This window comes from Chlamydotis macqueenii, chromosome 8, assembly GCF_036417535.1.
Source record: "Chlamydotis macqueenii isolate bChlMac1 chromosome 8, bChlMac1.mat, whole genome shotgun sequence".
In the NCBI taxonomy this organism is placed as follows: Eukaryota; Metazoa; Chordata; class Aves; order Otidiformes; family Otididae; genus Chlamydotis; species Chlamydotis macqueenii.
The window spans coordinates 20,248,340-20,263,140 of NC_141563.1; the positions used below are offsets into that span (position 1 = coordinate 20,248,340).

Below are 14,801 nucleotides of genomic sequence, written 5' to 3' on the forward strand. Positions count from 1 at the left end.
CTAATATAACTATGAGTATTTTGTATTCTTTTTAGTGGCTCCAATAAAAGCTCTATGCAGTCAGCGTTTTGACGATTGGAAAGAAAAATTTGCACCTATAGGACTCAGCTGCAAAGAACTGACAGGAGATACAGTGATGGATGATTTATTTGAAATACATCATGCTCACATTATTATCACTACACCTGTAGGTTTCAATCGCAATTGTTACAAATACCTAGAATAAGCAGACATTAGTAGTCTACTAATTTTATGCTTGTAGGCCTGCTCAGTTTTTTTTGTAATAAGTAGTAATTTTATGATTGTTATGCTTGCCTGCACACTGCTGTGCATACTATTAGTTCATATAAACAACAGTTAGTAATATAATAATGTGCCGGATGAAACATACATGGCATTAGCTTGAATTCTTTTAACTGATTTTGTTTAAATATTTATTAAAATGTAGGCATGTCTTTCACCTTCTGTTGCTGTTTTATTGTGTTGATTTTTTTCTCCTAGGAAAAATGGGATAGCATGACTAGAAGGTGGAGAGACAACTCTATAGTCCAGCTTGTACGACTGTTTCTCATTGATGAGGTAAGAAAATCAATGTTTTATGTGCACTCGTTTTGTTCTTGAAGGTAAAAGGAAACTTGAAATATACAACATTTATTTAACACCTGTATAGATTGTAACTGGAGAAATATTTTACAAATCTTTTAAAATTCCTAACAGGTGCATGTTGTGAAGGATGAAAGCCGTGGCGCAACATTGGAAGTTGTAGTCAGTCGGATGAAGACTGTTCAGGCTTGTCTTGGGCGTCTAGAGAATCATGACACTGTTCCTCCCTTGAGATTTGTAGCTGTTTCTGCAACAATCCCAAATGCTGAAGATGTAAGAGTTACGTTTTAACTGTATTTTAATTATTTTAGTTGTATTTTATAAAATTTAACTGGACTTAGAAATTCAGATTTATAAAAACGTTGTCATTTTGAAGCTGTCAGCTGAAGGCATCTGTGAGGTTGATGTTAATGTAACAAACGACCTGCAGTCATATGGAACTATAAGCCAAGGATGAACATGCTTCAGTTTTAGATTTCTGTTCATTATTTTTGTCTCTAAGTACAAATTACAACAGGCTTGAGATATCAGTCTGAATTATATTGGTCTTGTAGAAAGCAGAACTTCACCTATTATTTTAATGATAAAAGCAGTATCAAATGTGTTAATAGTGTACGTGTGACAAGAGCTAAGTTAATTATTGTGTGATGCAGTTAGAGCAGAGCATGATTAAAAGCAGAAATTTATAATTTCCATTCTATTTCTTCTTTTTTAAAGATTGCAGAATGGCTTTCAGATAGTAAGATGCCTGCTGTATGTCTGAAAATAGATGAGGATCAACGACCGGTGAAGCTACGCAAAATTGTTCTTGGTTTTCCTTGCAGTGATAATCAGACAGAATTCAAATTTGACTTAACTCTTAACTACAAGATAGCTAGTATTATACAAACATACTCGGAACAAAAACCAGCACTTGTGGTATAACAGCTTTTTTCATCACATTTGAAATTTTTTCTTTCTTAAAAGTGTTGATTCAAAAAAAACCATTTTCTTCTTTATAGTTTTGTGCCACAAGAAAAGGAGTACAGCAGGCCGCTTCTGTTCTTGCAAAAGATGCTAAATTTCTACTGAGTACAGAGCAGAAACAAAGGTATTTTTATATTTAAGTTGTTAATAAGTGTTTGTGTGTTTTAGTAAACCTGTGACATCTGTGAAGAAAGCTGTTGAGCTAATAATACAGTTTCTGGCAGAGGAGTGTCTGCAACAAAATCATCGTCACTGTTGACATTCTTTTTGGTAAATTGTCAGTTTTGGGAAGTTTTATTTGCTTCTCAGATTTTTAGGGTACTTTTAGAAACAATTTTTGTGAAAAGCTGCTTTCTAAACATACTAATGTTAATTTCTATGGACCTATAAGGCCTTGTAGAGCAAAGATTAAGCATATGAATAGTTGAATTGTATGTGGCCTTACTACTGTTTTAAACCATAAGAAGTCTTTGCATTATCAGACACCTTTAATAAATACAGCCCCGACCCATATCAATTATTAGTTACTTTAGAGTTGCCTAGTCGTGGCAGCTGCAGAAGCTACTTCCTGATTTTGGACCTCAAACATGGTCTTCTTTGCCTTATGTGAACAACACATCGAGATTGTAGGTTGTGACTTGGAAAGATGTCTGGGCTGGAAAGGCTGCAACAGCTGCCCCGGAGAGTCAGTTTGTTCCCTTTGTAAGGATGGGAAAGGTGGTGGTTGAAAATATCCAAAGAATGTATATTTTCAAGGTATTTTAAGACTATATCCTTTTCAGAGTTTAACATGTAGTTGGAAACTAAGAACATCCTTAAAAAGCACAAATGCAGTAGAACCAAGAGAAAGTATGTAAAAAATGTACATGTCAAAGAATACAGCTTACAATCTTTAAAGGGGTAATTGTGTGTCTAGTTTCATGTGAAGCTTTATTTTTGCATTTTAAAAGCATACTTGTATCTTTGTGTATTACACTTAATTAGTGAATCTGTGTTGTGATTTTGAAGTATTCTTTTGTGTGTGTGTGTGTGTTTGTTGCATAGGTTACAGAGGTCTGCAAATTCATTGAAAGATTCCAAACTAAGAGGTAAATATTATTACTACTTCTGTGCTCTGTGAATGAATACTTGCTTGACTAAACTTAGTCAAGTGATGGATATAATTATTTCATTGTCAGATCTTTTAATGTATGGTGTGGCTTATCATCATGCGGGTATGGAGATATCTGACAGAAAAATAATTGAAGGAACTTTTACAGTAGGAGACTTACCAGTACTTTGTAAGTAAATTTAGCTTTGAAAGTCAAGATGTTGTTAATATAACCTGAGAAGACTGCAGTTTGGAAGTGGTAATATTTTATGATTCTGTAGTTGTGTGACGTTCGGAATTACTTTGTGAAATCCAGATAAAGATGTGTTAGTGTTTTATGTGCACTTTTACCCTATGAGTATACATATACACTGTTACTAAAGACCACAGAACTTTTCTTCTTTTAAGCATACACAGAAGTTATCTTTCCTCCTATGTCTGTATAGGTCTGGCCATGTCCATTTCCTTTTCATACCACTGACCCATACTGTTGAGGCAGAACTCTCTGGTAGTGTGTCTTTCCTCAGAGTTCACATGATGTTTTCTTTGTTTGTGTCCTTTGCAGCAGTGGCTTCCCTGAAGGTAATCTTTCACAGTTATACTTCTAAGAAGGGCAAGATATTTTCAAACTCCCATGCAAGGTGTTTTGACTGATGGGGAGGTTCCTAAGAAATATTACATCTACTGTTACCTGAAAACAGAAGGTATCTGAGATGTGGTGGTCTCATCTCAACCAGGCTTTCTTTTTCTGTAAAAAAGATTCAGACTCTGGGGGGGATTTTCTGTATATTTCATGTGCAACACTGAAAGATTCATGGAATTTTTTTTTCTTCCCTGTACAATGGTCATGACTCACTATGAAAACTTAAGATAGATACCCTTACTGTGTTCAGGAAACCTTGCTAGAGTTCCAATGTCCATTATATTAAATATTAGAAAATGTGTACATCTCTGCAATCTACTGTACTTTGTCTTCCTGGTACACTGTGTATGGCTTTGCCAACTGCAGTGCCATTTCTGAAATCTGAGGAGACTGTCGTTCTACAGTTGCTCTTTGCAAAAATCACTTTGAGACCATGTGCCGCAGCTGAGCACAATGTGAGTGTATATATGGACTACCACCAAAAGAATGCAGAGTTGCTTCTTGGTACTTAGGTCCTTTGAAATTTAGTTTGTATGAGTATTTCAGAATCTTCTGAGATACTAGAATTACATTTCTACAACTGAGGGGAAACGGAAAGTGTATGGGGCATATTCCACCTTATGTGTCTATGAACATAATGGAGGGGGGTAGGCTTTTAACACACCTTTCAGAGATACTGCAAAGAGGAAAATTCTTTGGTCTTGAAATAGAGTGTACGTATGCTCACAGTGTGTGTGTTTGTGTATATACACGTACATGGACTGAAGCTCTGATTGCACTGGTAAGTAACCTTTCTTTGCAACTTTTTTATAGTGAGGTCATTTTGCTTTGACAAATTTCCCATTTTGCATACCACCACGATGTGAAAAACAATAATATTCTCACAAGATGGTGTGGTTATGCCTTTAATTTAGATTGGATCCTTCTTTCTGGATGCACCTATAATTACTAATTTTACTTCTCCTTTCATTTCACAACTGAATTGGAAAATTCATTAATACTTTGTTTTCCTAGTGGAATAGTTGTATCAGTTGATCTGTATAGCTAGCTTTCCATATTCAATTCCTGCCACCACATATATTAATTAGAGAAAGTGAATTAGAAAACAAGAGTGTGAGATAGTTTGCCACAAACTTGACTAGTGTTTTCCATGTGAGAATGTGTATTGGTAAAGTATGGTGGTTGTATTGATGACGATTCTGATTTGGTACCATGAGTATAAACAATGCTAATGACTGATGACTTAAAAAAACCCCCAAAACTTAAAGATGTTGATCACTACAAAGCAAGATGAAGTAATGGCTATATTCAAATAACTATCCATGAAGAAATATGAATAATGTTTCTTCAGACTGTGTGTGTTATATTGAAGATGGATTGGATTCTGGATTATCTCCAAATGTTAAGGAATGTTTACATAAAAATATCTGGAATGTAATTGGTTAAAGAATACTTTATTATAAATGAATGCTGATGATCAGATACACAGAAATTGTTATGCAAATACATGTCTGTAATCTGCATCTAATTCTTTGTGGTGCAGAACACTCACTGACTTCACTAGAAAATAAGAGCTCTTAAGAATCAATAGTCATTTATTTGCTGCTTGTTTAATATTTGCCAGAAATTTCAATGGTGTTCATGTTGCAATCAATATACTTTTATCTGATGTAGTTACTACTAGCACCTTAGCTATGGGAGTCAATCTACCTGCGCATCTGGTGGTTATAAAATCTACAATGCACTATGTTGGAGGAGTGTTCCAAGAGTACAGTGAAACTGATATTCTGCAAATGATTGGGAGGGCAGGAAGGCCTCAAGTAAGTTAATGCTATATTATATTGATGCTATCTATATGCGGATCAGTAGAAACTGTTCTTGGCAAGGAAACTACAATGCCAACAATTTTACTGCAGCATTTGGTTTTTGAAGGGTTGTTATTAATAGTTAAATTACTCCTGGGTCACTTCTTAATTGAGAAAGGAATCTGTTTGCTTTTCTATTGTCCACTAAAAAGTACTGCTCCGCCTTGCTGTGGAAAAAGATCTAAAGATTACATTTGGGTTCCATAACGAATGCGAATTAGAGAAAAAGTAGGAAGCTGGCACACAACTTATAAATTGTATGATAAAAAAATCTGGAATCTTGAATAATATAGAGCGCAATGTGCTTTTGTTCTCATAACATCAGAACAAGAAAACATCTAATTAAGTTAGAAGTGGGGGAATAGTCAGAAACACTGCCTTCAAAAAGCTATAATTCATTTGGCTTCCACAAGAGGCTGCTGATGCCAAGAATGCTGTTTTAGAAAGGATTCAGACATTTCTTTGGTTGTAAAAAGGGGAGCGAGGGGGGATTTAAAAATTGTTATTGCAATTATACCCCTTTAAAGCCTCCAAATCATTTATGTTAAATCTTACACTTAAGTCTTTTAATTTTTAGAAATACAGATAAAACCTAATGCAGGAGATAGCTTACCCCACATCTGTCTCTAGAGGCTGCTTATATAAGCCACAGTGGTATGCTGTGTACATGACAGAATTTTATCTGGACCTAAGATCTAAACTAGTATGGAAATTCCTATATTCCTAACTTTCTTAACTGATTGTTTTTTTTTTTTTTACTAAAGATATTCAGTAAGATTTTTTTAAGTTGTGACTCAGAATCCTAAGCAACTTTAACTTGCTGAGTGAAGACCTGAAATATCTGGCTTTCAGTATTACACACACTAATCTGATCTAAAAAATGCAAAAGTTGGGAAGCTTCTTGTAGAAAAAAAAAAACAATAAATCAGTCTAACGGTATTTTTTTCCATTACAATCCAATCTAATCTAAGTGAGGTGGCTTGAGAGTAGATGATTATAAAAAATTACTATAAAAGGCTTGACTGTTCATTCAAGACTTTCTGATGTTTGGGATTACTAATGAGAATTCATGTCAGTAAATTATTTCCTGTGGTTGTGGCTAGGAATCTTTTCCTTAGCTGTGGATGTTGTTAGGAGGTCAATAACAGTTCATGTTTATGTTATTTCTTGACATATCCCTGCTACATGTACATTAGCACATATAGACTGGTACGCTGACTTGCCTGCCAGCAATGGCTGGAATCCCAAGTCTGCTTGCTACCCAAATGAGTTAGGACTTGCCTTTAAGTTAGAGAGGCTTTGGCATTCAACAGCTAGTTCAACAAGGATTTTAAGAAAACAGTTTTAATGGTTTCAACAGGTATGTGATGCATATTCAACTGGATTTTTTTGCTAAGAGCTAGAGAGCAGGTTTTGTTTGTGGTTTTACTTTTCAGTTTGACACTACAGCTACAGCAGTTATTATGACTCGTTGGAGTACAAGGGAAAAGTATATACAGATGTTAAATGGTGCTGATATAATAGAGAGCAGGTAACTATTTTTTATAAGACTATAGAGATGGTAGCAATGTTTCATAGTTTCTACAGAGTGTGCTTTTCACGTGGGTTTTGGGGTGCTTTTTTGATCTATTTAGAAGAAATTTAAGAAGCATTTAAGGAAAACCGAATCAAGCTGTTCAGAAGTTAACAAACTCCCTTTTACCAGCTAAAAACATCTTCAGAACATCTTAAACTTAGCAAAAAAAAATAGTTACAGATTCCTGCTGGAAAACTGAAGAAACTGGAATAGTACATATTGCAAAGACAAAAAGCAAGAATTGAACCCAGATTGTGTCTCTGAATTTTTAGATTATAGAGTCTAGAAAATAGCAGACTACAGAATTCACTTTATGTGAACAGAATATCAAAAGAAATATGTAGGAAAGTTAAGACATTAAAGGGTAAATCAGGAAATTTTACTCTTGTAATTTTGTTAAGGTTTAATTTTTTGAATATATTCAAACTATTAACACTGTGCTGTAACTTTTAAATGTAGGTAGCTTGTTTTCTAAATGATTGTGAAACTTTACAGTTGACAGAGTTTGTTTTTATTTTTGCTTGCTGTACGTTAAGCCATAAGAAACAAATTACATTGTTGATTATTTATAAATTCTTTACTTTTTTCTATTTATTTCAGTGATTAAAGTGAACAGTTGACAGTAAAAACAAACAAACAAACAAACAAACAAAACCCAGAAAATTTCTGTAGTTTGAAGGGAGGGATTTGTTTTGTTTTTTTTCTCCAAAAAATAGTTTTAGCACCTTTTTTACTACTCTTTGGTAAATGTACTTACATTTTTTTTTCTTATTTTGCTAGCTTGCACAGGCATCTTGTGGAGCACTTAAATGCAGAAATAGTGCTGCATACTGTCACAGATGTAACTGTAGCTTTGGAATGGATACGATCAACATTCTTGTACATTAGAGCTTTAAAAAATCCAACTCATTATGGTTTGTTGGTGGTTTTTTTTTATTTATTTATCTAGATTATGACGCTAGGATGTGTTAGAGCCGTATTGTTTGTTTCTTTCATTTTCTTATGGACTATTATTCCATAAGGGGTTGAAAACAATATGTGTAACATGGCCTGTAACATTTTTAGGAACAACACTTTTAGTTGCTTTAATAGAAGTAATAGGAGTTTCAGCATGGTATAACATTTAAAAACTATGAAGAACCCATTTGCAGGTTCATAATGATCTGTTTCATTTGATCTTAATACACTGGATCATGTAGTAATGCAGTATCAAGTCATAATGTACTTTTCACTGCTGTATATGTAATCTGCTGCTAAGGAAAAAAAAAAAGTCTAATATTTCATAGTTTTTCTAAACCAAAATTTCAATAACGTTAATGCTGATGCCTTCAGTTTTTCTTGTCCAGCTTCTCAGTCCCCAGCTGTGACTGTGTCCTGACCATGTTCCTGGCTGCTTGCTCTGCACCTGATTATGAAGTCATTGGGCACTTCAGGGAGACAAATTTTTAAGGATTTATAGATGAGATTGGAACATAGTACATCTAGTACTTGAATGGATATTACAGTTTAGGTGGCTTCCTGTATTTTAAAATAGGAAAACTCTAGATGTTAAGTTGCTCACTGACATTTCTGCAACTTTTAGGACTCTGATATTTTACATATGGGAATATCTGCAGCTTTTACCTTTGCACATCTGTTCTAACAGCCACTTACTGATACTTAGGTACTTACACTATGTAAGGCTTTTGACTTGTTCCCAGTATAATAAATATTTACAAATTTTTCACTTTGGAGTATTTGTCTGGCTCCCAAAAATTAGCAAATCTGTTTTGATGGGTAATGATATTGAGGAGAAAGTATATAATTGCATTAGGTTAAAAAGCCTTTTGTCTTTTCATTAAGGTTTTTCATCTGGATTGGATAAAATTGGAATTGAAGCAAAATTACAAGGTAAGTGGCTTTTAAGCTTTTATTTTCATTAAAATGTTATCTTTTAGGGCAAGTTCATCCATGTTTATTATATATCTCCCTTAATTTCAATAGATCCATTTGCAGAATAAATGTAATTTACTAGGTTGTGCTATTGATTTGATTTAATTATTAATACTTTTGAAACACTATCGATGCATTTTGACTAGTGGAAAAGTTTTTCTTGTATAGAGGGAAAAAATTAAATGCCTTTACCTACCTCATCTCCATACAAATACTCAGAAATATGGAGCAGAGCACTTTACTTTTGATTGCATGTCATTCTTCCTAATTTTCCTTTGATTGATCTAATTTGTTTTCCTTAATTTCTGTTACTATACTTTCAAAAAAGTCCTTTTCAGAAAATGCCATCTTCCATGCATCATAAATTTAACCTTGAAAACAAAGGATGTAAAATGTAAACATCTTCACCTTGTTCAGAAACAGTTTAAAATTGCTTTATTATGGCATGTTAGGCAGCAATAATGAAGAGTAGGTGGAGAGAGAGAACACATTTTTTTATTATGGACATTTTTGCATTGGTCATTCAAAAATGCATAAAAAATGTTTAAAAAGAATTTTAGAGAACTCCAGAATGTGGTAGATCTTGTCCAGTGATGGACTCAGTGTACTGGAAGACAGGAGCAAATCTTAAATTCTGTACATCTGTCCAGGTAAGTCACTATACTAATATTATGTAGTTTTGCTATTCAGCCATCTGGACTGGTATGATTGGAGAATTCCATTCTCTGACCATTACATTTTGCACTGGAGATGTACATTGTAGTGTATTGTTTGCTTATTACCTGGACTTTGTCCCTTATGGATTGAATTACTTATTTTGCTTAGGGGCAGTAAGGGAAGATTTGCAGTCCTTCGAAGATTTCTGTGCATTAAGCATTTCATACAAGATCAGTTGTATCTCAGATGTATGGATTAAGTAGATCCTCTTAAGAATTATTTTGCTATTTTAATTCCAAATTTAATTTTAAAATTTGCATATGAATATCAAATGCATAATACAATAGCAAAGAAGTAAGAGAATGCAAATACATAATTAAGAAATTGCAGTTGGTCTTCAAGTGAGCAGTAATGTGATACTTTGCTCACAGAAAAAAAAATCAGCAGCACCATGTTTTTCCTGTAATACTGTAAAAATTACTGGAAGACTACTTTTAAGAGGCTTTTTTTTTTTTGCTAAGATTTGAATAAAACCCAATTATTGATTTTATTTTTTTTCATTTTAAATACTGCCTTTTAATTATTTACAATTCCATCAGAAAGCATACAACTGACTAAACAGTTTGGGAATCAGTGTCTCTCATCTTTAAATATACAACTATCTATTTATTCATTTTAATGTAAGTTTTCTAGTAGATCCAAAATAAGTGTATTAATAAAAGACTACTTACTAAGATTGTATAAGGAGTTCTGCAAATCTAAAAATGCAATTTTCTCTCTTCAGTGAAAGTCCTCATGTCCATGATAATTATGTATATTTGTATACTAGACCATTTGGAGCTTAAATATCTGGAGGGGGTCTTGGTACATTAAAACATAGACTGATAATATGCTCTGAAATTTGTAGAGCCAATACTTGGACTCCACTTACATATTTATTAATTTTTTCACAATTGCGTAAAAAAAAAATTGTGATTCATGTTGGGTGTGGTAGAACTATGCTGTGGCTGTTTATTGTGGAAGGGTTTCAAGGACCCATCTCCAGGAATACACTTCGCATATGCAATACTGCTTCAAGTCTCCAAATATGAGACACACTGTGACTTGCAGATAGGCAAAAAAGGAGTACTTATCAGTAAGACAAGTTACCTAGCTCATATGCTCTTTCAGTTTTCTACCTTTTCCTGTATTTTAGATCAGGACATTTCTGTAACTACCTAAATGAGCCTTTATGGGAGAAAGCATGGTTTGAAATTACCTCTACAGATAGTGCTAGGGTAGAAGACTTCACTTACAAATGCTTTTTAGGTGTGGATTATATTTCTTTGAAGTGCTCTGATCCTAAATACAACCTCTTTTTAAAGCTCATATAGAAAAAACTAGCTACTTTTCCCTGCACACATGAAATATTGTTTAGTAATGTAGATAGTTATGTTTTCATACGTTGCATGTGCAAAGTGAATGATTTCTGGTTGCTCTGGGAACCATTAACTTTAAGTGCTTTCCCAACTTACTTTTAAAAATTCTGAATGAACAGTGTATTAATGTAATTTTTGCCTTTTAATTACCTTGGTTTTGAAATAGAGAAAAACAAAAACACTTTAGTCAGTTAGCTGCATGAAGATGACCAAATATGTTTAGTGAAGTAAATACAAGTTTCTGATGAAGGATTTATAAATACCTGTGGATATCTGAAATTTCAGGCATTTAAGTGTTAACTCTGTAGCTGAAATTTTTGGTGTAAATACTGCAGGCTCTCCAGTCTGTCATTCAGAATTGCATATGGCAGCCTACATTCTGTGCATCTTAGTTTCTTTTACTTTGCTACTTTTGCTTTACTGAAAAAGAGTTGAATTGTCCTGCATCAAACATCTTTGAGTTAGCTTTCCCCAGGCAGAAGTTAACCACTAACTGTAGTAGAAACAGGATCATATTTTAAAACCTTTATTTGAATTCAGTGGAATTACTTGGGTATACATTAATTGCAATTTGATGATGATGTTTCTGGTTTGTACATAGATAAGTTTTTCTGCATGTACTAAAAATACATATATTTTCAAATTGTTGACAGAACTGTGTTTGAAGAACTTAAATGACTTATCATCTTTTGATTTGATCAGGATGGATAAGGATAATAATTTCAAACCAACAGGTAACACTTTTTTTTCAGAAGTGGTGTTGAGATAGTAGTGAACTACAAAGGCTCACAACTGTTCTTGTGTCCACTTAATAGGAGTACACAAATGTAGTAGAGAGTAGAATCTGAGAAATTGTTTGGCTAGAATATATGAGCAAGTTTCTTTAACAAATCATGGGAGTTCATTGCCTTAATGTTGCTCCATTAATAGATCTTCTCTTGTTGCTGGAAATTTTGTTGCAGATTAGGAGAAAATTACACAACATTGTCACGGGATAATTGGATGTGACACAGTGCAATGAAGGACATGTTTTATCAATACCTGTTCTCTACAATTCTCAGCTAGAGGTGGTTGGCTTCTGAGCAAACACAGTTCACGATCTAGTATATTAGTGTGAATTCATCTTCATTAAAGAGAACTGTAACTGGCATGTGTTTGTTTCTGCTGCTCTGTGATGGGGTCAGTAATATTCATCAGACAGCTGGAGGCAATAACATACTGAGTCAGTGGTAGTAAATCTCACAGAGCCCTGTAATAAGAAAATTAATTCAATTCTGTGACTTAAAAAAAGGCTAAAAAAATACTTGACATATTAATTTTTTAAGATGTATTCTTCTTTTACAGAGACTGGAAGATTAATGGCATGGTATTACATTGCATTCGATACAGTGAAACAATTTTTCACAATTAAGGGAACAGAGACTTTAAATGAATTGGTAATTTAACTTTTAAAAGAAAATTTACGTATGTTCAATTAATTTTAAACAGAATCAAAGATAAGAAGCAAAAGTTTTTATTTATTTTAAAGAGCTCAGGCTTTGTTTATACAAAGTATAAAGTTTTAGAAAATACATTTAAATAAATTCCATATGGAGTATTTTTGAGGATTTGTACTCAGAGATCTTTTGATTTCCAACTCTTTCTCCCCTCACTAACCTTGCTTATGAAGATATAAAGTTGCTGAAGCTGTTCTGTTTATGTATTAAACACTATATCCTTTTCGTTTAGTTGTTATTTTTATTGCAAAAACCCACTGCGTGGAGAGCAAATTTTACTTTTGAAGGAATGTTACTGTCTTTTTTAAGTAATTTTTCTCTGTCAGATAAGAGGTTGTTACTGCTGGTGTTAAGTCACAAAAGACATTTTGTTTTCAAGCAAATACTACGGTAGAACAGATTGGCCATGAAAAAAATTGAATGCCTGTTCTCTGTATGCCTATCTTGTTACTAAAGTATGAAGAAACTAAAGTGAAATACATAACAGATAGCAAAAACTATTTATATTTGCCTTGTATGTCATAAATTGTTAGCAGTGTAGTTGATTTTTTGATAATTTCAAGTGGAATAGTAATCTAAAAACTGAAACAAAAATCTTTCACTTTTGTCATATAATGGCATTTATAGGAAGATGAAAGAAAGTTGGTTAGTATTAGACAAGCCTGCTTCACCATCTTTTCCTGGTCATAGTGTTGAGACAGTAAAGTTTTTTTAAAAGCATTTCGTTTTGTTTTTTTTTTAAGTTGGAAGAAGTGGTAGAAAAAATGACAAAGAGAAACAATTAATAAAAGTTAAATTGTTACAGATTACAATGATCTCCAACTGCACAGAATTTCTGGATGTCAAATTAAGAACAAATGAAAAGAAAATACTGAACACTTTGAATAAAGACAAGGACAAAATAACTATCAGGTATAAAAATTAAATACATTGAAAAAGGAACGTATTTTTTGACAATAAATAAAATTAATAGCAGAAAATATGTATATTTTCATGCATAGGTTTCCAATGGAGGGGAAGATAAAAACAAGAGAAATGAAAATAAACTGGTAAATATTATATTGTTTTATTACTTTTTATTGAAAAGCTGTCATTTTATTGCTGTTGAAGTCCTGTTAAAATTTGTATTGTTTTATAGAGGACCAGATCTTGCATTTCATTGTTTCTATTCTGAATTTTGTTTTGTTTTCCAGTAGAAACTTTTATGTTGTTATACTTTGCTTACACTATGGCTTATATACAATATTTTTTTTCCCAGTCTTATTCAGGCTCAGCTAGGATGCATTCCTATTCAAGACTTTACTTTGACACAAGATACTGGCAGAATATTTAGAAATGGCTTAAGAGTTACTAGATGTATGGTAAAATTTAATCCTTTTTTAGTACATAATAATAAGAAACATTTTATTTTATTAATAGAAGTCAATCTTGTTTTTACAGGGTTATCTGACTTTCTGGTATCATGTAAGAACAACTTTTCTGCTTTACTAAACTCTTTGATTTTAGCAAAGTGTTTCAGGTGCAAACTTTGGGAAAATTCACTTCATGTGTCTAAACAATTGGAAAAAATTGGTAAGTATTAGTCAGAAATGATAGTAAAGGTGTAACCTGATAGATGATAAAATGTCATAATTAGCCTGCTAATTTCTGGAGTGTCTGCTTACATAATTAAATTACTCCCCTAATTACTCATTTGCCACAATTGAGTACCACAGTTGTCAGAATAGTCTGTCATTATAAAAGTAATCTGTTTAGTAACTTTCTTCAGACTTTAAAGTATTTCAGAGTCGTTTTTTCTTCTTTATGTTCATTTCGGTATCTTGAGCATATTCCACATTTGTGTGATTGCATGTGTCAGACTAGGCTACACCTTCCTTTCCAAACAGCTGTCACTGTTGGTCCTGTTGCTCATATGCATGAGACACCTTTCATTTGCATTGACATGGATAGGAATCATGAAAAAGAAATCAATTTACTGTGTGTTACGTTCTTATACACATGAGGATCACAAGTTTCTAATAGTCTTCATATCACTGTATCCTGTTACTGGATGAACTTCTGGCTGGAAGTACGGACTCATCATAATTATTTGAAAGGGAGTTCAGAAATTTTGGAGTCTTCTATTACAAAAAGTTAGTTGCACTTCTTTGAGGTAATAGCATAGCTTCCTGCTTTAATGTCTGGTCTTACCATACTTTCATGCTTTCAGAATTCACTGCAGTGCTCTCTGTTATTTCTTCTTTAAAGACACATCTGCTCTATACAGAAAAGTATAGTACAGAGATCTGAAAATTACAGAATAGCTAAGCCAGAAGATCCATATGGCACAGTACATTACAGGTTTGCCAGCTCAGGTGCAAAAGCTGTATTGCTTCATTCATGTGGATTCAAAGCAAAGGACAGGGCTTGTTAGCTTGTGTGCAGCACAGTACAGCGTGGTAGGAACCCATTTCCACTACTTCTCGATCTATGCCAATGTGTGCATGGTCATCTGAGAAGTCTGCCTCATGTTCAGCATTTCTAGGGGATTAGGATGAGTGGAATAAACATGGCAC

The 14,801-nt window shown here is 33.4% G+C and overlaps 1 protein-coding gene across 1 annotated transcript in view; it reads left to right on the forward strand.

The window, feature by feature from the left end:
• Positions 1–14,801, forward strand: part of HFM1 (helicase for meiosis 1) — a 37,285-nt gene that overhangs the window by 9,913 nt on the left and 12,571 nt on the right. The window contains exons 6-22 of the mRNA XM_086753789.1: positions 36–187; positions 502–579; positions 718–876; positions 1,321–1,521; positions 1,605–1,693; positions 2,614–2,657; positions 2,748–2,849; positions 4,977–5,122; positions 6,604–6,698; positions 7,524–7,657; positions 8,586–8,633; positions 11,404–11,484; positions 12,095–12,186; positions 13,052–13,158; positions 13,248–13,295; positions 13,505–13,602; positions 13,687–13,818. Coding sequence (XP_086609915.1) covers positions 36–187; positions 502–579; positions 718–876; positions 1,321–1,521; positions 1,605–1,693; positions 2,614–2,657; positions 2,748–2,849; positions 4,977–5,122; positions 6,604–6,698; positions 7,524–7,657; positions 8,586–8,633; positions 11,404–11,484; positions 12,095–12,186; positions 13,052–13,158; positions 13,248–13,295; positions 13,505–13,602; positions 13,687–13,818 — 1,806 coding nt within the window. The remainder of the gene's footprint in view (positions 1–35; positions 188–501; positions 580–717; positions 877–1,320; positions 1,522–1,604; positions 1,694–2,613; positions 2,658–2,747; positions 2,850–4,976; positions 5,123–6,603; positions 6,699–7,523; positions 7,658–8,585; positions 8,634–11,403; positions 11,485–12,094; positions 12,187–13,051; positions 13,159–13,247; positions 13,296–13,504; positions 13,603–13,686; positions 13,819–14,801) is intronic.